Source organism: Pan troglodytes, chromosome 1 (assembly GCF_028858775.2).
Source record: "Pan troglodytes isolate AG18354 chromosome 1, NHGRI_mPanTro3-v2.0_pri, whole genome shotgun sequence".
NCBI classification, from domain to species: Eukaryota; Metazoa; Chordata; class Mammalia; order Primates; family Hominidae; genus Pan; species Pan troglodytes.
Window position 1 is genome coordinate 223,966,692 of NC_072398.2, and position 25,181 is coordinate 223,991,872.

A 25,181-nucleotide genomic window follows, 5' to 3' on the forward strand; every position below is an offset into this window, starting at 1 on the left:
GATCTCAGCTCATTGCATCCTCAACCTCCTGGGCTCAAGCAATCCTCCCACCTCAGCCTCCTGAGCAGCTGGGACTACAGGCACGCGCCACCATGCCCAGCTCATTTTTGTATTCTTTGTAGACAGAGGGTTTCAACATGTTGCCCAGGCTGGTCTTGAACTCCTGGGCTCAAACAACCCTCCTGCCCTGGCCTCCCACAATGTTGGGATTACAGGCCTGAGCCACAGCGCCCGGCCTTGACACTGATACTTTAATAATTATACCCAGTTTGTGTTCCTCTACTGGCCTGGTAAATTTGTTTCTTTAATGATTATACCCAAATTTGCATACCTTGGTACACAAATGTTTTACTCTCCTTAAATTGTTCGATAGTTTAACTGTGTTGTTTTGTTCTTTCCAACTTCAATTATGTAAAAGCTTGTTTTAAAATTAAAAAGCAGCTTTTTGTACCTAACATTCTCTGAAAGGCAATGCCTCTCCAAAAATCTGTGCATATTTCTCTCTACATCCCCTTCCTTTTTTCCTGTCTGTTTCATAATTCCTGCCAGGGGGCCAGGTGTGGTGGTTCACACCTGTAATCCCAGTACTTTGGGAGACCGAGGTGGGCAGATCACTTGAGGTCAGGAGTTCAAGACCACTCCGGCCAACATGGTGAAACCCCATCTTTACTAAAAATACAAAAATTAGCTGGGCACGGTCGTGGGTGCCTGTAATTCCAGCTACTCAGGAAGCTAAGGCAGAAGAATTGCTTGAACCCAGGAGGTGGAGGTTGCAGTGAGCCAAGATGGTCCTACTGCACTCCAACCTGGGCAACAGAGCAAGACTCCATCTACAATAAATAAATAAATAAATTTTTAAAATAAAGTAAAATAAACATAATTACTGCCAAGGACTGGTGCAAATGTCTGTGTCCCCGAGTTAGAATTGATGCCCTAGCCGGAAATGATAACTCAGAACTAAGAAGATGGCCCAGCACTCCCCAGACCCAAGTTCTAAACTTTCTGGTCATACAATGCCTCTGGCAACAAAAGAATCTCTCTAAAATGCAAATGTCAACTTTCGCTGTCCACCGGAACCTTGTTAATGACTACTCTACTTTTAGCAGGAAGTCCAAACTTCTTAACACTTCCGCAGTCAAGTAAAATCTGGCCTCTAGTTAACCTCTCCAGCCTCATTTCTTACCTTCATTTACAGTGAATTTGGCTTCCTCGGACATGTCACATTCTGAACATTTGCTCTTTACCCTCCTAAGAACATCCTTCTCCCTTTGTTGTCCCCCTGTCCACTCTGAATCACCTTTCAATTCTCGTGGTTGGTGTCTATCCTACGTACCCCCATAGCACCCCACAGGCTCCTATCACAGCATGACATCACAGCTTCCTGTGTTCTTACCTATAGCTCCCACTGCACTGCAAGCTCACTAAAGACAGTGATGGAAACTCCTGCATGCTGCTGGATACTAGCATAGGACTGTCACATAGGAGGAGCCATATATATATATATATATAATTTTTTTTTAGATGGAGTTTCGCTCTTGTTGCCCAGGTTAGAGTGCAGTGGCGCGATCTCAGCTCACTGCAACCTCCGCCTCCCGGGTTCAAGTGATTCTCCTGCCTCAGTCTCCCGAGTAGCTGGGATTACAGGCGCCCACCACCATTCCCAGCTAACTTTGTATTTTTAGTAGAGATGGGGTTTCGCCATGTTGGTCAGGCTGGTCTTGAACTCCTTACCTCAGGTGATCCACCTGCCTCGGCCTCCCAAAGTCCTGGGATTACAGGCGTGAGCCACCCTGCCCAGCCTCAATAGACATTTATTGATGGATAAATGAATACATGTATGAATGAGCAGTTAGAAATCCCAAGAAGTGTTGGCATTCATTCAGCTTTTACAACATTACTGCATCAAGTCATTGAGTATATCTGTTGTCCTTATACATTCCAGAGAAAATTGTAAAGCTGTTCCTATCAAAAGGTTCTGCAAGGACTTTATGTTAAATAGATTTATGTATAGGCTAAATGTGTTTTTTAAAGGAAACATGTCTATGGATGTTTATGACTATGGGCTTAGAAGTAACTGCTCACAGACTTACGGTTACTTGTGAGCTTGCCTTCAGGAATGCTAAGAAGATTCTCTGTGCCCTTAGCATATCTCCCCTATGGATTGCTGGTGCTATCAACTAATACACAGCCCTTTCTTTGTCTTAAGGTTTTGTAGTCTCTTAAGTGGAATACTGCAGAGTCAATTAAGACATTTTATCTTATAAGTCATTTATGCCCCCTGGGATTTAAGGAAACAGCCTTCTGGACTAATTAAATCATGTATACTATCAAGCAATCAAGAATTTTTCAATCTTGCAATCACAGATGTTCAAAAATCTCCCAAAGAATATGTGACCACAACAATGAAAATAACAATAATAAAAACAGGCCGGGCGCGGTTGCTCACGCCTGTCATCCCAGCACTTTAGGAGGCCAAGGCAGGCAGATCACTTGAGGCCAGGAGTTCAAGACCAGCCTGGCCAACATGGCGAAAACCTGTCTCTACTAAAAATACAAAAATTAGCCAGGCATGGTAGCACACGCCTGTAGTCCCAGCTACTCAGGAGGCTGAGGCACAAGAATCACTTGAACCCAGGATGCGGAGGCTGCAGTGAGCCAAGATCACGCCATTGCACTCCAGCTGGGGTAACACAGCAAGCCTTGGTCTCAAATAATAATAATAAAAAATGTAACATTTATTGAACCCTGATTGTGCTAGACAATATTATAAGCTCTTTTACATGTACTATCTCAATTATCTGTCCAATAGGAACCACTCTTATCCCCATATTACAAGGCCTCAAGAGGTTAAGTGACTTGCCCAAAGTGGAACAGCCGGTGTTCAAACCGAAACCCTGAGTCCAGAGCATATGCCTTTCATTCCTACACCACTTTTCTTGTTCTTCTTTATCCAGAATAAAAGAAAATATCTGCTCCAAGGCATCAACTTGGTAAAATAATACCAAATTATTTTAGAACTAAGCCAAGGAGTAAGCATCTCAAAGTTTTCCTTTTTTAATATAGCAGTGTTACTTTCCTTATACCCTGCATCTGCATATACCTGCATCTATATAAACATATCTCATATGTGACCAGTGTCAATAAGAAGTGAAATATATTTCTGAAATCTCTCAATGAAGAGTTTATATTAACATTTTAAATTAATTAATTAATTAATTTGGCAAGGGACTAGAGCACACCCTACTGGCCAGCTAATAGGAAATACAGCATTTACTTAGGAGAAAATGCTTAAATGTTTAAATAATTTGAAAATAAAGTCAGGCTAGCGTCTAAAAGAAATTTGAAAAATTGTCTTGTAAACATCTAGATTATGTATCTAAATTAATGTATCCATAAGACTTGGCCAGGCGCGGTGGCTCACACCTGTAATCCCAGTACTTTGGGAGGGCGAGGCAGGTGCATCACCTGAGGTCAGGAGTTCAAAACCAACCTGGCCAACATGGTGAAACCCCGTCTCTACTGAAAATACTAAAAATTAGCCGGGCATGGTGGTGGATGCCTGTAATCCCAGCTACTTGGGATGCTTAGGCAGGTGAATCGCTTGAACCTGGGAGGTGGAGGTTGCAGTGAGCTGAGATTGCGCCATTGCGCTCCAGCCTGGGCAACAAGAGCAAAACTCCATCTCAAAATAAACAAATAAATAAAAATTAATTAATTAATGTATCCACAAGACTAAAAAATTTACAACAGTTACACATTTTAAAGATGGGATAGAATTAGAAACATAATAACCACCAATAGCATTTAATGTTAAGAGAGCATTTGGTAAATGAAAGGTAGCTCAGTTAAAAATAAACAACTACGCGAACAGCCTGTCTAAAACTCCTACTAAGAAAAAGCAGTGAAGCCCTGGCCCCAACACTTAAAATAATAGACTGGGAAATTAAAACCAACCTGCTCAGACTTCCACAGGCGAAGTATCCTTTTTGGGGAAAAACTAGGAAGGGAGAGCAGTACCCCTAATTAACTAACGGAAAAATGGGCCGGGCGTGGTGGCTCACGCCTATAATTCCAGTACTTTGGGAAGCCAAGACAGGGAGATCACTTGAGGCCGGGAGTTCAAGACCAGTCTGACCAACATAGAGAAACCCCGTCTCTACTAAAAGCACAAAATTAGCCGACGTGGTGGTGCATGCCTATAATCCCAGCTACTCGGGAGGCTGAGGCAGGAGAATCACTTGAATCTAGGAGGCAGAGGTTGCGGTGAGCCCAAATCACGCCATTGCACTCCAGCCTGGGCAACAAGAGCAAAACTCTGTCTCAAAAAACAAATAAAAAACAAAACAAAACAAAAAAGACAAAAAAACAGAAAAAGGAAAAATGAAATGTTGCCAAGAAATATATTTTGTGTGCTACTTTTCAAATGGCCACTAAGGTTGAAAAGTGAAAAGTCCATGGAAATCTCTTTGGGGTTGTGGTATTCCTCATGGGTGAATCCAGGCTCTTATCAGCATGTGTGTTTTAGAATCATCCAGAGTTCACCAGGCGCGGTGGCTCAAGCCTGTAATCCCAGCACTTTGGGAGGCCGAGGCAGGCGGATCATGAGGTCAAGAGATCAAGACCATCCTGGCCAACATGGTGAAACCCCGTCTCTACTAAAAATACAAAAATTAGCCGGGCGTGGTGGCACCCACCTGTAGTCCCAGCTACTAGGGAGGCTGAGGCAAGACAATCACTTGAACCCGGGAGGCGGAGGTTGCAGTGAGCTGAGATGGCACCACTGCACTCCAACCTGGGGACAGAGTGAGACTCCGTCTCAAAAAAATGAAAAGAATCACCTAGAGTTTATTTTATATGTTAGGAGTGTGTGTGTGTGTGTGTGTGTGTGTGTGTGTGTGTGTGTACATGCATGCGTTTTGGAAACATCCATGAACAGAAATATGAATGTTCCCAAAATGCAATGTAGCACACTAAGCAAACACCCTCTAGGAAATGTAATTCCTCTCTTGGTTGTATTTTTTTATTGCACACTTATCTATAAAATAGTTTAAGTGCATAATATACATTTATATTATGTATAGACAGAAACAAAGGCTCTAGGACCAAGAGGGATGTACAAAATGTGTTTAACTTTAAAATATTTATTATAAACAAAGTAGAAACACAAAAACTTCTATAATCAAGAAGAATAAACACCAAAATGTGTATGTTCTTCTACAGGATTAAAATAATATCAAAATACAAATATAAATTTAATAAGGCTCCTGTCCAGCATGTTATACTTACACATGACTTGTGGCATTTCTTTGAGATGAGAGAAAGAAGCAATGTTTTCAGGAAAACAGTGTCTGTGATTCTAAGGTTTCTGAGCCAGAACCTCACCCTTGTTCTCACTCCAAAGACAGCTTCTTCTTACACTGAAAGAAGGGCAAGTGAAAAGTGACAATTTGGGTCAATGTGATGCAAGTCTAACGTTTTAGATGTTGAGTTCTATTAAAAAAATCAACTAATATAAATTCCTTGGAAAATGGCCTCAAAATTAAGCAGACTGTGAGAGATATAAAAAACACTGTCTTACTTTAAATGTCATGCTTTTCTGGAGATAATTTAAAACAAATTGGGTTCAGGAAAAAGAGACTATTTCCCCGAATCTCTGGTGTAGTGTTCTAATCTATTAAAGGTCAATGAATAATCACTTAATAAACACAACATGCTAGTATTACTTCAAGATGCTTAGCGTTTTGCTTTTAAACTCTTCCCAAGATGTCCTACAATATTATTGACATATCAATGTTACTATAACACATCATTAACAGACTATTAGATAAAAAATTTGTGGGGTGTAAGTCTTCTCATGTAATTCTTCCACAGCTGAGAAAGCCATATTATATAACTGCAAGCTAAACACAGCAAACTAGTGGCTAAACAGGTTTTCCCCAAAAAATGAATAAATCAAGTTTATTTTGCAAGTTGTTTAAAATAGAAAAATCAGATTAATCACGTATTACTCATGGGATTTTATGATTTTTGATAATTTACCAAAACATTAGCACATCATACAGCTCACAACTGCAGAGTGAGTATCCTGTTGATCTTCTTTCTCTAAAGAAGGGGTGTGTTTGATGGTTGCTCTGGTGATTATCACTGTTTTATGAATAGGGGAATGTAAAAGCACGCCAATAAGGCCGAAGCACAAATTACAACTGTATTGTAGTGACTTGAAATAGTATAGCCAGGGCTCCTTTCAGATGAAACTTGAGCTCCTTTAGGTGCCCATTCAGTAAATCCTGTCCTGTGAGGTTTGAAAAGATGTACCCTGGCAAGTTCTCACACTGATCTTTTTTTTACACTGATAACAGCATATGGGTAAGCCACAAACATAAATGACGCCAAAATGGGAGGAAAATCGGGACAGATTTTCTTTGGATCAAAAAACCTAATTAGTTGGTAAGGAACTCTGCAATTAATTGTGACTCATTTCCATCATCCTAAAATAATACTAAATGAATGGCAGTAAGAAGATAGGTTAACTGAATTGTTGACAAATGGCATAGGCATGAAAATGACCCAACAGCCCCTTGTAAGCCAGAAGAGCCATCAGAAAGGAAGCCAGATTTCTCTCTGCAAAACGTTCGTTTGTTTTGCAAGTGAGAGAGGGCAAAGATACTTCAGATTCTTTTTCTTTTTTTTTTTCCTTTTCGTCCTTAAGGCCTTGAATTCAAAATTAGGCCTTTGAATTAAATTAAAAAGAATGTAAGTAAATAATAGTGGGGGAAAGGCAAATCAGTTCATGGGGTGTAGAGTTAATAGTTAACCTGATAATAAGGCCAGAATCTCATTCCATATGTTAAACTACCCCAATTAGCTAGTGATCAGTGTCTAACTATCAGGCATTATTGCTGAAGTGCAAGCAGGGGCTCCAGGAGGCTAGAGGTCAGCGACAGGTCTCTGGGCTCTCGCAACAGAGGACCAGCCAGGGAATTTGTTCTAGTTAAAACTAGAGGGTTTCCGTCTGTTTGCTTTTTTTCTTACTTTAGTCACTCTTGGTTTGTTATCATTTGTATTATTTATTTTACGGTTAAACTATAAGCCTAAGTTGCATCACTGGCGCCCCGAGAACCCTCCTCCCACAGGCCCGCTGGGGCTTTGTCCTTGGGCATCCGTGGCCTCTCCAAAGCCAAAAGACGTCGGGGCCAGCTCAGGTCGCCTGAGTAAACACAAACCTGGGAAGCCGAGGGCCCCCTAAGTCAGTAGTGAGGGAACTCCTCCTGGAAACCCACAGCGACCCTGAAGGGCTCCACCTCGAGCAGGACCTTTCCTCCATATTCCAACGCAGTCAGAGGAGCCCTGGGTTTCCCCCGCGTAGCCTCACCGCCCCACGCCGGCCCACTCTGTCCCCTCATCCTCCCTTGCTGTCCTACTCTGTCCCTCGCCATCCCTCACAGTGCCACACTGTCCCTCACCGCCCCTCACAGTACCTCACCGTCCACTGTCCCACACTGTCCCTTGACATCCTTCATTGTCCCACACAGTCCCTCACTGTCCCTCACCGCCCCTCACAGTGCCTCACTGTCCACTGTCCCATATTGTCCCACACTGTCCCTTGCCATCCTTCACTGTCCGAGTCCCTCACAGTCCCAAAGTCCCTCACCGTCCCACACAGTCCCTCACCGTCCCACACTGTCCCTCACTGTCCCACACCGTCTCTCATCGTCCCGCACTGTCCCACACAGTCGCTCACCGGCCCACACTATCCTTCACTGCCCCACACAGTCCCTAAGTGTCCCTCACTGTCCCTCCCACGCCGCAAGCCCAGTCGAGAGCGGCTCCCCTCTCCCCCTCCAGGGCTTCTTCGGCCCACACGGCCAGCGGCGGCCCGCGGAGAGGAAAAAACACACAATCTTGCCCGGAGCCTGAATTTATGGGAAATCCCGCGCGAAGCGCGATGTGCCCTCAGTTCGGGCAGGAACGGCGGCCGAGGCCCGGGTGGCCGCGGGCTTCTGAGGAAAGGTCGGCGTTGAGAGGCTCCCAGGGCTGCCGCACGGCTCGGGCAGAGGAGCGGAGCTGCGGCCGCGGTCAGCCCGGAGACGCCTCTCCGGGAGACAAAGCCGGCTCCCGGCAGCGCCGCGCTACGCCACGGTGGGCCCGGCGCAACGCCTCGGCCACGGCATCGCCCCTTTAAGCGGCGCGCGCCCTGATTGGCTGCGGGAGGAGGCGGGGCGGGACGCGGCGACCTCACGGCCCGGCGGCCTATGCTATATATAGAGGCGGCGGCGGCAGCCGCGGCGACGGCGGCCCGGTGCGAGGCAGAGTGCTAGCGGGAGCGCGAGCCAGCAAGAGGCGCCTGCGCGATGTCCGGGCCCCTGAGCCCGCGGCGCTGAGCCAGCCGGGACGGACATGCGCGGGAGGGCGCCGCGGGGCAGCCGCCGCTCCTCCGGGGTAAGGGGCCTGGCGCGCTGAGGGGGTGGGGAGGGCCACGCAGCGCTCCGTTCCCTCAGGGGGCCCCGCGCCGGGCGCCGGGATCCAGGCGGCTCCCCGACGCGAGGGCGGGCGCGTGGAGGGCGCGGGGAGGGTCGCCGCGACGCGGAGTCTCTGGGATGGAGGGAGAGGCCGGCCGGTCGCTCGCGGGCTTCTCCCCATTGAGGTGTGGAGGGCGGGACCCTCCCCGGCGGCGCAGCCCGGGCCTGGGGACGCCGCGAAGTGCCGGCGCCCGCCGCCTTCTCCACGCCTGCCGTCGTCGCCGCGCGGCCCCTCGGCTGGCCGGGGCCATGCACCCGAGCGCCCGGGATACGTCCCCGCAGCACCGGGACCGCAGGAGCGGACGGGGGTTCGGGAGCGGCGAGCATGAAGGTCCTCGTCCCGCAGCCTGCGCTCGCGGGGTTGCCCGGCGGGGATGAGCGTCTTCGGGCCTGGGGACTTGTTTGATTTTTTTTTATTTGTAAAAATCGGGGTTGCGTTGTCTTGTTCACACCGTGTACCCGTAAATCCTGTCTTGAAAGCTGGGGTGGGAGGCTCGGCGATTGCTTGCGGTGGTTGGTACCGGTTCTCTGGCGGTCAGCCCCGCTCCTTCTGCCTAATCTCACAGCGACGATGGTAATGCCGAAATCAGTATTTAAAAATTCGTCTAAGCTGTTCTGAACTCTTCCTTCTCTCCTAGAAACGTGATTCTTTGCTCTGAGTGTCTTAAGTACGGCTTTGAATGGAATGGGACTGCAAAATTATGTGTTCAAGACGTGAATGCTTATTGGGAATTTTGTGTGTGTATATGTGTATCATAGCCCTGTACAAATTAGATGACTCTTTAACCGTGAATGGTGCTGTATTGGTGCTTGCTAAGTCTTTATTAGGATTTCATCATTGCTTGAAAGAAACCAGTCTCTTACCTGATAAAAATATGAATAGATGATTAGTCATAAACTTAAGTCAGAATGGAGACTGTAGCTTTAAAAGAGATGTGTCGGTGACTTGAGGTACACCTGCAACACAGGTAGGGCAAGACTGGTTTCTAGGCAACTGTCAGGGGTGAAGAAAGGTGAGGTTAAAATGCCCTTTTTTTCCCTTCCAGAACAAATGTTCAACCTTTTATAAATGTGTAAGAATGCAGTGGGTACACACATTTGTTGAGACTGAACATCCCAAGTTCACCGTACCTATTTTTTTAACTGCATTTCTTTTCTTATATTTCTGTAATTACAATATACAGTTTTAAGTGAAATTTTATTTGAACAGAGACCAAAGACAGGCTAGGTATCAGCAAATGATCAAATTTTGCAAAGACCAAAATGAAAGAAGCTGGTTTCTTGCTAACATGCTGGCTATAATTGGTTACCAATATGTTATCAAGCAAGCTCTTTTCCAGATATTAGCAAGTTTGAAGAAAAATAACAAAGGATTTAGCATGGACTTCAGAAACTATTTGTCATTCCCTTCGCTTCAAGCAGAAGTTTATTTTCACCTGTGTGTTCCAGGGGACACTCGATAATAAGTGATAGAGGTCTAGGACTAACGATTTATAACCTGACAGATATATTAGATTGTAAACTCCTTAAGGGTAGGCACTCTGCCTTGTATAGCTTCTATCTTACGCAGCCTTGCACATAGTTGATGTTGATAAATAATTGCATGAAAGCATGTTTTACCTTTTAAGGCTCAGCAGGATTGGAGCAGTCATTGATAAGGGTTGGAAAGCAAATCTGTTTAATTTTTTTATGGCTGTTATGAAATGCCTGAATTATTGATATTTTTGACGGGTAAAACTGTTGTTTCAATCATCGGTTTTCCTACTTGCAGTTCACAGTATATACTGGTCACTCTTTATAAGATTTAATTATGCTTGAGTTTTTGTGTGAAAATACCTCTTGACTGCTGCTTCTCAAAAGTTGAGCTAGATAATACTTCCTTTCTGCTGAAACTAATGGTGGCTTTTCAAAGCAATTTGCGTAAATTACAGGCACAATCTAACATGCTTGAAACTGACCTGATTGTCTGCATACCATCAGATTGCTTTAGAAAGGAGCAGAGGAAGGAAAGGAGGTGTCAGGGGTAACTCCAGGAATTGGAATGGCATAGGCTCCCTCTGCCAGAGAAACAACTCTGCTCTTAATCTAAATAAATTTGAATTGGTACCTCATCATCTGGATCCATTTGGATACATTTAGCATCCTTTGCGGGTGTCTGGCTATACAAAAGCTAATAAAGAACTCGCTACATAAACGCAGTCCAGTTGTGGTATTCTGGCATTGTTTACACAGCATAAACACGTGCTTTGTAAAGGTAGATGAGGCGAATGAGTTTGAGGGTCCTAAATGTAAGTTACTACCTTAACAATTAGTTTTAAGATAGGGAAAAGTTACTGAGGGGGGTTCAGATTTCAGAAGGTGGTGGGGAGGATTCTCAGATTTCAAGTCTTTGTTGATACTGTAGTCCAATTCCTCACACCATAAAATTGGGCAATATTATGAAAAGACCACTCTTCCAGGTCTCAATGAATGTGTCTTTAAAATGTGGGGCTTTTGGCCGGGCTCAGTGGCTCAGGCCTGTAATCTCAGCACTTTGGGAGGCCAAGGCGGGCAGATGGCTTGAGCCCAAGAGTATGAGACCAACCTGGGCAACATGGTGAAACCCTGTCACTACAAAAAAACACAAAAATTAGCTGGGTATGGTGGCACATGTCTGTAGTCCCAGCTACTCAGGAGGCTGAGGTGGGAGGATTGCTTGAGCCTGGGAGGCAGAGGTTGCAGTAAGCCAAGATCACACGACTGCACTACAGCCTGGTGACAGAGTGAGGCCCTGTCTTTAAAAAATAAACAAAAAAATGTGGGGCTTTGGCTACAGAAATGGAGCCCTTTTCAACTTGGAAACAATAGGAAGGTAAGGATTGGAAGACATTATCCAAAAGCTCTTATTCAATACCCCAGATGTGAAACTGGACTAGTTACAGATTGTTTTTTAAACAACTATTCGCTCAGTAGAATTGTCTTCTGACTCTTGTCAGGGCTGCCTCTTTTTCAGCCTTTAGATTTCCATTTAAAAGTCACCTACTCAGAGAGGCCTTCCCAAACCACCTGTGTAAATATATGCTCCTCTGCCTCCTTATCCTATTGCTGCTGTACCCTGCTTGTTTCCTTGGAAGGTATCGCCATCTAAAATTGTTTGCTTGCTTGGCTATTCTCTTCCTCCCTCATTAGCTGGAAGGCTTCTTCAGGCAGCAGCCATCTCTATTTTTCACCTCACATGGTGTCTAATCCAGAATAAGCACTTGATAAATATTTGTGAAAAGAATTAATCCTTGCCCTCTAAGAATTTTTGAGCTGAATGAGCACTATGAGTTGAGTTTCTGTTCCTGCCTCTGCTATTGACTAGCACTTAGGTCTTGAGCATTTAACTTAACAGCCTTTTGCTTCAGTTTCTCCATTTATAAACAAGAATGTTACAAGGAGAAATGAGGTTGTTGCCTAAAATGAAGATACTATAGAGTGGAGAGGTAGTGAAAGTGTGGGGAAAATGCTGGATTATAGTACAGAAGAGCCATGATCGCCCTTTTGCTTATAGCAAGATATTTAACCTCACTTTGTTTCCTCATCTGCAAAATGGAGATTCTAATCCCTGCCTCTTCTTACAGGGATGTTGTGGGGATCAAGTGAGATAATGTGTAAGAAGGTGCTTTGTAACTTGTTGAGTGCTTTACAAATATAAGGTATTCTATTGTTAAATTCCGGATTTTACAATACAGTGTGATTATAATGCCATCATTGGGATCCATGCTGTGAAAGCGTGTTAAAAGGAGGCCCGTTGGGTATATGTAGTAACCGCTTATTACGAGTAAAAACAGACTTGTGTTATATGAAATAACCATGTTGTAAAGAGTTCTGTTGTGGTGGGGCATCCGTGGATCGTTAAAGATTGAGGGCTTCAAAATAGTTGTTTGAAGTGGTAATAGAATGTCAAATTGATGCCTTAACCCACCCATTTTAGAGGATACATAGGCCAGATCTACAATTAATAACTTTTAATAGGAGAATTTGAGGGAGTTGAAGTGAAACAGGAACTTTCATAGGCTACAGGTTACCCAAGAAAAACTATTACCAGTAAATCCATAAAAAAGGATCTGTGCTACCCTTACAAGTTGAGCAGTATAGTCAGTCGGATCCTACTTCGCCACTTTAAAAAGCCGTAGGGACTGGAAGAGGCAGTGTGGTGTGTTGGTGAAGGGCCTGGACGCTGAGGCCGGGCTGTCTAGTTGAAGTCCTGGCCCCATTGCTCACCAGGTTTGACCTTGAGCAAGTTCTTTAACTCTGTGCCTCAAGTAAGTGAGAGTAATAATAGTAGCCCACCTTATGGCATTGTAGAGAGGATTAAATAAGTTCATACACATAAAGCACTTAGAACCATGCTTGCCTGGCAGTTGTATGTCCAGTGAATGTTAGTTATTATTAATGGTTTTATATTAATTGTAACAATCTAGAGTTACCCATCGGGTAACTTAAATGCTTGTTAAATAAATTTGAAGTTTTAAAGACTTGCGTCCCATCATTAGACCATCGTGCTCGTTGTCTTTAGATTAGAATTCACTTTTATAGTAAGAAATAATCTATTGTTATATGTCAAAAAGAAATAATATTTTTCTCCCCTCTGTGTGTATATATAGTTACTGATTGTGCTACTCTGTAGGAAAAATACAAAGGACAAAAGAATGTATTCCTGCTATCCTACTTTTCTGCTGTCACACTAAAATTGTGTGGGAGGCTTAAGTGAGTTGAAAGACTGGATTATGGTAGTTGAGGGAATGGGTTTTTTGTTAGTTTACCATTTTTTAAAATACTTAGCTAGAAAGCATTCTGAATTATTGAATAAATTATGTCATTTATTTTTTATTTGACAGTTTGAAGATAAATTATTTTCTCTGTTGCCTCTATTTCACCACCTACAAATGGTCCATTATGTTCTGGACATGTTTAAGAGCCTCTGAGGAATGGAGCTGCAAACACAGACACAAATGTTCATCTTTGCCACACTGAACTATATTTTAATATTTACTGAAGCCATCAAGCTTTTCTTGAATTCATGCAGGAGTATTTTAATTACATTAAAACATGACATTATTTTAAAAGTAATCTATGTTTTTAATTTAAAGGCTATTTATGCTTACCATGGTAGAGAGTACAACTAAGGAAGTTTTCTTAACTTGCCTCCCTCTTTCTTTTCCTACCCCTACCTAAATCATAGGCTATTAAAAGGAAATCTGGGCCGGGCGCGGTATCTCACGCCTGTAATCTCAGCACTTTGGGAGGCCGAGGCAGGAGGATCACCTGAGGTCAGGAGTTTGAGACCAGCCTGACCAACATGGAGAAACCCCATCTCTACTAAAAATACAAAAATTAGCCTGGCGAGTTGGTGCATGCCTATAATCCCAGCTACTCGGGAGGCTGAGGCAGGAAAATCGCTTGAACCTGGGAGGCGGAGATTGTGGTGTGCACCATTGCACTCCAGCCTGGGTGACAAGAGTAAGACTCCGTCTCAAAAAAAAAAAAAAAAAAAAATTGGTGTTTTTTTGTTTGTTCGTTTGTTTTAATTTCCTCACAGGTGATTATTTTAGACATTTTAAAAAATATGCAGAGATTGGTATATTTGGGGAGGATCTAAAATCATGGAGTTTGTCATATTCCTAAATCAGTTTCCTTTTATAAATTTTGCCTTTAAATGTAGTTACCTTATTATCTTCCTTGGTTATGGAAGTACTTAATGTAGGTGATTCTTAAATGGAACTGAAAAGACCATTTATCACCCTGAATAAACAGAAATCAGGTTCTAGAACCAGATTGAAAGGAGGAAATTACATCACACTCTTAAATAAGGAAGCACTGGGCAGAACTGGATGAGTTGTATGACAAAAATGTGCCCCTCCTCCTCCCATGGATGGCTCCTGAGATTTATTAATGAGATCTGGTGGCCAGGTAAGCATATCTAGGTTACTGCCTTAAGGTAGCCTGCATTTTTCTTTTTCTTTTTTTTTAAGCAGTTTCAAAGAGACTGTCCTCAAGCTAAAGGCCTATGATTTCACCTTAATGAAGAAGGTGCAGTGTGCTTTTGGTGTAACTTTTTTAGAAAAATGAAAGTCACCTTAAATTCAGCAGCAAAAACACAGTCTAGAAGGAATAGTGTTTTAAGAGAAGGCAAAACACTGTTTTAAGAAAGTACCCCCCCAATTGCTTCAAGTAAATATACTGTAACAGAAACCAGTTTAGAAAGCTACACTGTTAACCACTGAAGCTTACAATTTTTACTCAGTCTACAAACTGTCTTCTTTGAATTCTGGAAATGAATTTCATAAAAATTCCTTCCTGTTACATATCCTAAGGTTGTTACATTATTATTGGGCAGTCGCCTCACTCCAGCACGCATTAACTTTATCCTTTATAAATCTGCTTCTCCCCTGAGCTCTTCACTGACTCACAGTGTATGTGAATCTTTCATGTCATTACCTTTTAAAAATGAGATGGATATTTTCTCAGTATCCATTTAATAAATAATAGACATGAATGATGCCAAGATCTACAGGGGGAAAGCATAAATCAGACATCAGTTCTGTCCTAGATGATTTGAAGAGTGGAAGGGGAATTGGGGCCCAGCACAAAATAACACAAGAACAGAGCGCCGCTGCTCCGGTGTTTCATGAAAGGGAGCGGCTTCATGGAGAAGGTAGGGTAGAGCTGACCTTAAAGGATGAATCGAATTGTAACAGAGATTTGGGGAAAATAGAAGCGAGCTTGAAAATATAGATTAGGTTTATATTGTGGAGGCCCTAAATTGCCAGGCTGAGGAGGTTTTATTTAGGAGCCTTTGAAGGTTTTTTGAGCAGCAGCAAATCTTAGTTTGAGCTGTTGTTAAGGAATATTGACTTGGTACTAGTGTTGTAGAATAGGTTGCATATTGCCAGACCCCAGGAAGAATGATGCCTGTCAATGGAAGGGTAAGATTTGAGAAGCCATGTAAAAGTAGTCTGTGGAACTTGGCAATTGAATGTACATGGCCTCAGGTTAAAAATGGTGCCTTGAGAAGTGTGATCCTCTTAGACCCTGAACTGGTTTGGGGAGTGGGGAATGGAGTATGAAGTGAAAGGAGGAGTTTGGTTTGTAGAGTTTGAGATGCCAGAGGGCCATCCAAGTGGAAAGATAATCACCAGACAATAGGAAATGCAAAGTTGAAGCTCGAGCCAGGCTGGAGTCATTGATTCAGGAGCTGTCTATGAGTTGAAGCTATACAAGTGGATTAATAAAAGGATAACCTCAAGAAGCAAATGATTTTAGGGCTTCTTTTTTCGTTGAATTTAGAAAAGAATCAAGTTATGTTAACAGGAAAAGGTGGTTCACATCTGAAATTTGGTATTTAACTGCATTTTAGACCCACTGAAAAAGCTAAAAATAGTTGAGGAAGTTTGGAGAAGTTATGCTGCAGGTTATTTGGGTCCTTGTCTAAGCCATGCTGTCTGGACTCACATTCGCTTTCCTATTCTTGGATTCCGTAACATCATCCCATCTTGTACTTTTTAGATACTGATTTCCCCACATAGGTACATTTTTGCAATTGTTTTCCTCTAATGAGTTGTAAGACAGATAAAATGTGAAAAATTGGCATTAAACATCACTTGGGAAGAGTTTGTTTCTTTTTAGCTTGAGGTTGGTAAAATGGATTTATTTACTCCGCCGCCCCCCCCCCCGCCCCCCGCTTCCATTTGTGCTGAATACTAGAAGGTTTTGAGAGAGAGAGAAAGTTTCAGGTGGTTTCATACCCTCAGTTTACAATCTGAGAAACATTTTTTTTAAAAGCTTCCTTCCAAACCTGTAGCACATTGCCCTTTTTGAGTCTACAGTTTGAAGTTATTTTCCAAAAGAAGAGAACATGGCAGTTATATTGCCCCCCTCGTCTCCCATGCTAGCAAGTAGGAAGTTCGGACAGTTTCATAACATGGCCCATTCACAATTCCCCATTGAAATTTAGAGGCAGGTCACCTTCTATGAATACACAAAGACACTATTGTGGTCAGAAGTGAGCTGGCTTAGTGAACACAATTCTTTTTATACTAAAAAAATTTTTTTCTTAAGAAAGCTAACAAGTAGGTGATGGAAACAATGAATAAAAAATAACTTTTTCTAGAACATATAAATAATTTTAAGTGACCATTGAAATGTAAGTTTAGAATTCCAAGGCAATTTCTGCAGAGGCGATAGTTACACAATCATTCTGTTGAAAGCTAAGATTTAGATGGCATTAGGAGGCTGACACACAGTAATTACTAGTAGTACTTGTTGGCTTGCAGACAGGTGGGGGTTGGGCCTCCAGAATCCCCTGCAGCATTTTCCTGTAATCTGGATGAGCGATCTTCAAACGTGTGCTTTCAAACTACTTAAATACCATATTCTTCCTATCTTGCCTTTCATTTTTATATTACCACAGATACTTTCCTCATAGTCTTGCCAGTGCTTGTAGAATGCTTAGAAAAAGCTTGATAAACCACTGGGCTAAGTACACAGAGGGAGAGGCTAGCAGTATTTTTAAATTGGTTTCTAAATTTTTTATAGCTTGATGGTAGATAACACATTTGCTTCATTGAAGTAATCTGAAAAACCAATCCTCAAAAGACCTCTCAATTAGAATTCTTAAATGACAGTGTTTTCTTTATCATATATTTGAGAGATTGATTTAAAGAAAAATAATGCTTGACTATCTGAAATAATATTTTAACCCTATCATAAAATCTCTGCCTGGTAGAACAGCTAACTGTGGAAGGGTAAAATGCAGAGAACCAGTCATTGGATCTCCCTTCTCTACTTTGTTACTGAAATCTTGAACCTGTAGAACATTACTTATCACTGTGTTCCTTTCTAATGGGAAAATAATAATAAACACTTGCAGAGTATTTTTTAAAGGTTTTTAGCTTTAAAAAAAAAAAAACCCTGTGCCTTACACAATGTGTATATTGAGTTGATACTGATTATGATAATTAGATGGTATTATACAATCATTCATGCAGCAAACATTCACTTACTGAGCACCTACTAATGTTCCAGGTACCAATTGTTAAAAGGTGATTGAGACACAGCCTCTGTCCTGAGCTTAGTCTAGTAGGAGGTGACAGATTTGTAAATAATAGATTTGAAGTTGCTGAGCAAAAAAAAAAACAAAAAAAACCTGTGTACCTCTCCCCCACAGCAAATGTGTCACATTTGCACAGTGCCCAGCCTTTGCACAGTGCCCAGCACTCAGCTGTGCAGATATTATTTGCACTGATCCCTTACTAATATTTAGTGAGAGAATGAGATCGTGTTAAAGAGTGTATATGTACGTGCCCCCAAAAGGGGTCAGTGTTATACAGATAGTTGACAAATAATATCCTGGTGCCTAAGGAAAAAAACCTAAACTTATAAATAAACTTGGCTATCTGAAGACAGCAGAGATTGATGCTGACTAACACATAACGAATAATAAAAAAGGAAAGTGAAAAGGGGGCTATAGGGACTCCAGACCTGTAACATCTGACAAAGGGGATTGGCGGTCCTGAAGTTGAGGAACTACTAATTTAAGAAAAATGTACTTATTTTGTTATCCATGCCTTGCAGCTAAGCAAGATATGAGTTACTGGGTATTTCACAAAGGAGAATGTAAAGAATGTACCTTTAACTTGTCTTTAAAAGGGAGGGAGGAAGCTGTCCCAGGCTTTTACTGAAGCCAGTAATCTTGCAGAACTTGATTTTTACAGGATAATGGAAATTAGTATCTTCATATATTACTGTTTGTTCCTTGAACAAGTAGTAACTGGAGAATTTGTCTTCCCATGGCCAACCCTGAAATACAAAATCCAGATAAATGCTAGACCCTGGGGTAGTCAGGTGCCAATACTGTAGAAACTCTTGCTTAGTTTCAGCATTGTGTTTTAGTGAGTATTAGTTCTACAGCATAAAATACAGTGGCTTCTGAAATTACCTTTTTAGCTTGGGAAAAATAAGCAGGATCCACTGGTGCTTCATGCCCAGTGCAGCCGTAACTTAGAAGGCTGGTTTAATAGGTCAGGGGAGGGTCTGTGTGCATTGCCAAGTGAGTGTGATTTGTTGTGCAACTCTCAGGCTGTGCAGTAGGAGGTCTGCTTTTGCTGGCAATAGATTATTTCTCATTTCACTAAAACATTTCATGTCTTTTGGATTAGCATTTACACAAAAAATCATTTTTAGTGTTTACATATAAGCACCCTCACGAGCTGTAAGAATTAAGTGAAAGTCTACAACTAATTTTTTCTATTCAGCATCCCCCAAATCCTCTCATATTAGCTTTGCTGTAATTTAGACTGTCCTAATGGAGGTATTTCTGAATTGTTTTCTTTATTCTCTCATCTCTTCTACCCCCCTAGGGAATGAAAGCTACTGGTTGATTTTAAAGTGCCTGGGCCTCACAGGTTTGGAGATGTCCCAGAATAAGGCACAATGTCAATAGCAGGAGTTGCTGCTCAGGAGATCAGAGTCCCATTAAAAACTGGATTTCTACATAATGGCCGAGCCATGGGGAATATGAGGAAGACCTACTGGAGCAGTGGCAGTGAGTTTAAAAAGTAGGTAGAGGATGTAATGCTGCTGTAATCTGGATAAATATGTGACACTAAAATGGGAGAGGCTGTGATTGCTCTTCGCTTATGACCAAAGTATCTTCGTCTCCTTTCAGCAACTTTTTAAATATTGACCCGATAACCATGGCCTACAGTCTGAACTCTTCTGCTCAGGAGCGCCTAATACCACTTGGTATGTATTCTGAAAATCTGATCACAGTAAGCATTTGAGAAGAACAGTCTGGATTCGGGTTAGCTTGTCCTCCAGCATTATTTTTTAAATGAGGAAACCTGAACTATTTCCAACAACAGCCTGACCCCTAGTGGCAACAGATTCAGAAGATAACTGTGTTTTTCTCAAGCTATTGTACTCGACTGCCTTCATTCTGAGTCACTGATTGCTAAGTAGGACTGTTCATGGACGTGGGATCTTCTAAAATCAAGAATTAGTTCTCATTCCAGCTCTGATGCATACTTTACTTCATGAAACCTTAGGCGAGATTTCCCACCTTTCTTACTAGTATCGAATGCATGTTTGACAGTAATAGATGAAAAGAGTATAAATGTTCCTCAAAACTTAAAAAATAGTATTTTTAATGTGAATATTCTGTTCCTTGGATCTTTGTCAAGAGCTGTGTGTGAACTGAACACATTGCAGGCAAGTCCGTTCACTCACGATATTATGATGTGCCAGCAATAAGGACTTTGTCTTATCTCATTGGTACCCTACGTGCCTAGTATGGTCGCATGTCTTAAATGGCAAGGCTGGTACAGTATGGTATTCATGTAAATTATATGCTATTCATCTTCCGCGAATTTTACACACGTCACAAAACTTGCCTGTGATGTGTGGGTGTGCGCTGTGCACATGTCCAAAGGAGATAGAGGAGATAGTTTGTTCTTTGAACCACACCATGTGCGTTAAGAATCTTCTGCTCTCTAATTACACCTGTGGTGGTTGCATGGGTGTTCTCGGGGTGACAGCAGTCAAGTGTTTCACTCAGGAAGAAAGCTGTGGAAGCATAGGTAGCTGGGGTGCTCTCTCCTTCACACAGGTGGAGAGAGGATTGTTGATCTTTTATTAATATCTCTTGTTCATTCCAGGGCATGCTTCCAAATCTGCTCCGATGAATGGCCACTGCTTTGCAGAAAATGGTCCATCTCAAAAGTCCAGCTTGCCCCCTCTTCTTATTCCCCCAAGTGAAAACTTGGGACCACATGAAGAGGATCAAGTTGTATGTGGTTTTAAGAAACTCACAGTGAATGGGGTTTGTGCTTCCACCCCTCCACTGACACCCATAAAAAACTCCCCTTCCCTTTTCCCCTGTGCCCCTCTTTGTGAACGGGGTTCTAGGCCTCTTCCACCGTTGCCAATCTCTGAAGCCCTCTCTCTGGATGACACAGACTGTGAGGTGGAATTCCTAACTAGCTCAGATACAGACTTCCTTTTAGAAGACTCTACACTTTCTGATTTCAAATATGATGTTCCTGGCAGGCGAAGCTTCCGTGGGTGTGGACAAATCAACTATGCATATTTTGATACCCCAGCTGTTTCTGCAGCAGATCTCAGCTATGTGTCTGACCAAAATGGAGGTGTCCCAGATCCAAATCCTCCTCCACCTCAGACCCACCGAAGATTAAGAAGGTCTCATTCGGGACCAGCTGGCTCCTTTAACAAGCCAGCCATAAGGATATCCAACTGTTGTATACACAGAGCTTCTCCTAACTCCGATGAAGACAAACCTGAGGTTCCCCCCAGAGTTCCCATACCTCCTAGACCAGTAAAGCCAGATTATAGAAGATGGTCAGCAGAAGTTACTTCGAGCACCTATAGTGATGAAGACAGGCCTCCCAAAGTACCGCCAAGAGAACCTTTGTCACCGAGTAACTCGCGCACACCGAGTCCCAAAAGCCTTCCGTCTTACCTCAATGGGGTCATGCCCCCTACACAGAGCTTTGCCCCTGATCCCAAGTATGTCAGCAGCAAAGCACTGCAAAGACAGAACAGCGAAGGATCTGCCAGTAAGGTTCCTTGCATTCTGCCCATTATTGAAAATGGGAAGAAGGTTAGTTCAACACATTATTACCTACTACCTGAACGACCACCATACCTGGACAAATATGAAAAATTTTTTAGGGAAGCAGAAGAAACAAATGGAGGCGCCCAAATCCAGCCATTACCTGCTGACTGCGGTATATCTTCAGCCACAGAAAAGCCAGACTCAAAAACAAAAATGGATCTGGGTGGCCACGTGAAGCGTAAACATTTATCCTATGTGGTTTCTCCTTAGACCTTGGGGTCATGGTTCAGCAGAGGTTACATAGGAGCAAATGGTTCTCAATTTTCCAGTTTGATTGAAGTGCAGAGAAAAATCCCTTAGATTGCAAAATAAAATAGTTGAACTCTCTGTCTTCATGTGGAAGGTTTAGAAAGCAGTTGTGAGATGCTGTTATGCTGAGAAACCCTGACTTTGTTAGTGTTGGAAAAAAGTCTTACAAGTCTATAATTTAAAGATGTGATGGTGGGGAGGGGAAGATGGGGAAGCTTTTTATATATGCATACATTACATACCTATATATAAACTTGTGGTATAACCATAGACCATAGCTGCAGGTTAACCAATTAGTTACTATCGTAGAGTAATATATATTCAGAATAATAAACTCAAGCTGGAGAAATGAGTCCTGATAGACTGAAAATTGAGCAAATGGAAGAAGATACAGTATTGTTTAGATCAGAATCATTAAAAAATATTTTTGTTTAGTAAGTTTGAAGATTTCTGGCTTTTAGGCCTTTTCTATTTTGTTTCATTTATTTTTGCAGGCAATCTTTTCCATGGAGGGCAGGGTATCCATTCTTTACCATGGGTGTACCTGCTTAGGTTAAAAATCATACCAAGGCCTCATACTTCCAGGTTTCATGTTGCGTCTTGTTGAGGGAGGGAGAGCAGGTTACTTGGCAACCATATTGTCACCTGTACCTGTCACACATCTTGAAAAATAAAACGATAATAGAACTAGTGACTAATTTTCCCTTACAGTTCCTGCTTGGTCCCACCCACTGAAGTAGCTCATCGTAGTGCGGGCTGTATTAGAGGCAGTGGGGTACGTTAGATTCAGATGGAAAAGTATTCTAGGTGCCAGTGTTAGGATGTCAGTTTTACAAAATAATGAAGCAATTAGCTATGTGATTGAGAGTTATTGTTTGGGGATGTGTGTTGTGGTTTTGCTTTTTTTTTTTTAGACTGTATTAATAAACATACAACACAAGCTGGCCTTGTGTTGCTGGTTCCTATTCAGTATTTCCTGGGGATTGTTTGCTTTTTAAGTAAAACACTTCTGACCCATAGCTCAGTATGTCTGAATTCCAGAGGTCACATCAGCGTCTTTCTGCTTTGAAAACTCTCACAGCTGTGGCTGCTTCACTTAGATGCAGTGAAGACACATAGTTGGTGTTCCGATTTTCACATCCTTCCATGTATTTATCTTGAAGAGATAAGCACAGAAGAGAAGGTGCTCACTAACAGAGCTACATTACTGCAATGTTCTCTTAACAGTTAAACAAGCTGTTTACAGTTTAAACTGCTGAATATTATTTGAGCTATTTAAAGCTTATTATATTTTAGTATGAACTAAATGAAGGTTAAAACATGCTTAAGAAAAATGCACTGATTTCTGCATTATGTGTACAGTATTGGACAAACGATTTTATTCATTTTGTTGCATTATTTTGAATATTGTCTTTTCATTTTAATAAAGTTATAATACTTATTTATGATACCATTAGTAATGTTTCTTGCCTAAAGTCTTATAAAGTGTATGAAGCAATTTGACAGCATTATTTTTAAGCACAAGCGAAGATTCTTTGAAGTTTAATGTATTCTTGAAACTCTTATTCTTTAGAATGAAACATAATTTGTGCAATCTTTTTCACATATTATGAAAGTATACAGTGGAAATGAGCTGTTTGGTTTTACCTTTAACAACTGAAAGAGAACTGGATTCTGGGGTTACTATCAGAAACAACGTTGGGGGTGGGAGTCCACATCAAGGAGAACGTGACAGAAGAAACCAGTTCTGATGTGTAGACTTGGTTTGACTCATTCTGATTTTTAGGACGAGGTCCCGGTTACTCTGGGCCCTTTGGCAGGCTTTGCTTCTTGCTTGTTTAAGGCCACCCAAGGAATCTGCGCCTGCCTTGGCCTGTCATGGAGATGGCAAGTCCACAGTGGACAAATGGGCTCCTGGCAGCCTTTGGATGGAGGCAGGGGCTGGAGTGCTCTTTGTGAGGAGGCTTAGTCCCATGTCACCTAGCCCTGTGCCTGGTTCTCTTCACTGTCCTCTGCAGGCTCCTTTGTCCCCTGGGAGAGGGTGGGAGCCCTCCACGACCTTCATCGGGCACCTGCACTGTCTTGCCACTCTCCAGAGTGAAGAGTGAGGGCTCAAATTATCTGGGTTGAAGTTCCAACTTCATCCCTTTCTAATTCTGTGTGAGGCAGATTATTTTAAATCCCTGTACCTCAGTTTTCTCATTGGTAAAATGGGCAGAGAGGTGGGAATTATTTTGTGACAACTGCATATAAACTATATTATCTGGTACATAGTGAGGGCCCCATACATGAGAACTGTTTTTGTCATCTAAAGGCTGGGTGTCATTTATGGCATTTTACAGATGAAGATGCAGGCTTGGGACGTTCAGTCAACAGACATTTGTTAAATCCCAGCCCCATGCTGGATCCTGCGAAAACACATCCCTTTCCCTTATGGAATTTAAAGCAGATAATGTTAATTATGATTACATCTTATATTAAGTGCTAAATAAAAAGGTAATGAACAATGGGAGCAATGAGGACTGATAATGGGACCTGTGAGGTGTTAAGCTCTGAAGGGTTAGAATGGAAGCTGAGGGAGGGGAGTGAACAGGTAGGTGTGTTACCAGTGGAGGAAGCAGACAATGTGTGAGACCCTGAAGTAGGAAACAGCTGAGCAGCTTCCAGAAAGTGGCTGTCAGGAGGAGGAGGGGCCTGGAAAAGTGTAGTGGGTGCCACTGAAAGATCCTAAGCAGGAGAGGAAGGTGATGGTGATTTAAGAGGACAGTGGCTGTTGTGTGGAGGACAGATCGGAGAGAAGCAAAAGGAAACGGGAAGACTTAATGGACAGAGGCTACTGTAGTCCTGAACTGAGACAAGACTGCCTTGGCCAGTGGAGATGGAGAAAAACAGTAAAAGATACCTGGGAGTAGTAGAAACAGTGAAGTTCCAGATCACGCAGGCCCGTGTGCACGGCTCCCTGGCCAAAGAGGGACAGCTCCCCAAGCGCAGGGACTGAGCTTCCTGTGCACTGTCATGACGCACTGCCTGACCCAGGGGTGCAGTAAGTCCCTGCTGACTGGATGTCTGAATGCAGCACTTGCAGAACTTTGTCTGCTTCTGAGACTTTTTGCCTCTCCCCTCCCCTCCACTACCTTTACTTGGTCATATGGTCAAGAATATGTTTCATTAGTTCTGTTTGCTTTCCATCTTACCTTTGTATTTTTACTTGTGTTTGCAAGCATATACCTTTTCCCTGATTTTTCCTGGCTAAGCAAATGTGCCTAGCCGCCATGCCAATGCCACACTACCACCGGAACACATCCCCTAGCACCTTCTGCCCGTCAACTTATTCCTCAACCAGCACACAAAGCAAGTTAATTCTAAAGAGTTCTCGTGGCATAGGTCAAGCCCGGGACTTCTGACACTCTTCTCTGTTGCTAAGTAAGATGCCAATAGGAAATCAGCTGCGTGTTAGCTGCCACTTTATGCACTGTTGAGTTCTCAAAGATGGTTATGTCACACAACAAAGTACTGGCCTAAAACCCAGGTTCCTGTCTTGACTTCTCCCTTTTTTTTTTAGACACAGAGTCTTCTTGCTCTTGTCACCCCAGGCTCCAGGCTAGAGTGCAGTAGCACCAATCTTGGCTCACCGCAACCTCCGTCTCCCGGGTTCAAGCGATTCTCCCTGCCTCAGCCTCTCAAGTAGCTGGGATTATAGGCAGGCGCCACCACGCCTGGCTAATTTTGCATTTTTTTAGTAGAGACAGGGTTTCTCC

At 42.6% G+C, this 25,181-nt stretch overlaps 1 protein-coding gene across 2 annotated transcripts; it reads left to right on the top strand.

Annotated features, from left to right (window-relative positions):
- Positions 1-8,237: 8,237 nt before the first annotated feature.
- Positions 8,238-22,871, top strand: ERRFI1 (ERBB receptor feedback inhibitor 1). Of its 2 annotated transcripts, none has more exons than XM_001158674.7 (4): positions 8,238-8,439; positions 18,902-19,099; positions 19,210-19,286; positions 20,198-22,871. In XM_001158674.7, exons 2-4 carry the CDS (start codon positions 18,975-18,977, stop codon positions 21,382-21,384), a joined length of 1,389 nt encoding a protein of 462 aa, XP_001158674.1. In that variant the 5' UTR covers positions 8,238-8,439; positions 18,902-18,974; the 3' UTR covers positions 21,385-22,871. The 2 variants fall into 2 exon arrangements, with proteins under 2 accessions (XP_001158674.1, XP_024211924.1); XM_024356156.3 differs by lacking the exon at positions 8,238-8,439 and adding an exon at positions 13,758-14,003.
- The last annotated feature ends 2,310 nt before the right edge of the window (positions 22,872-25,181 follow it).

Bases quoted from the DNA above. Each gene is read 5' to 3' on its own strand.
- ERRFI1 (XM_001158674.7), top strand. From the start codon at position 18,975: ATGTCAATAGCAGGAGTTGCTGCTCAGGAGATCAGAGTCCCATTAAAA. The intron at 19,100-19,209 runs GTAGGTAGAGGA...GTCTCCTTTCAG, and splicing joins AGTGGCAGTGAGTTTAAAAA to CAACTTTTTAAATATTGACC. The intron at 19,287-20,197 runs GTATGTATTCTG...TGTTCATTCCAG, and splicing joins GGAGCGCCTAATACCACTTG to GGCATGCTTCCAAATCTGCT.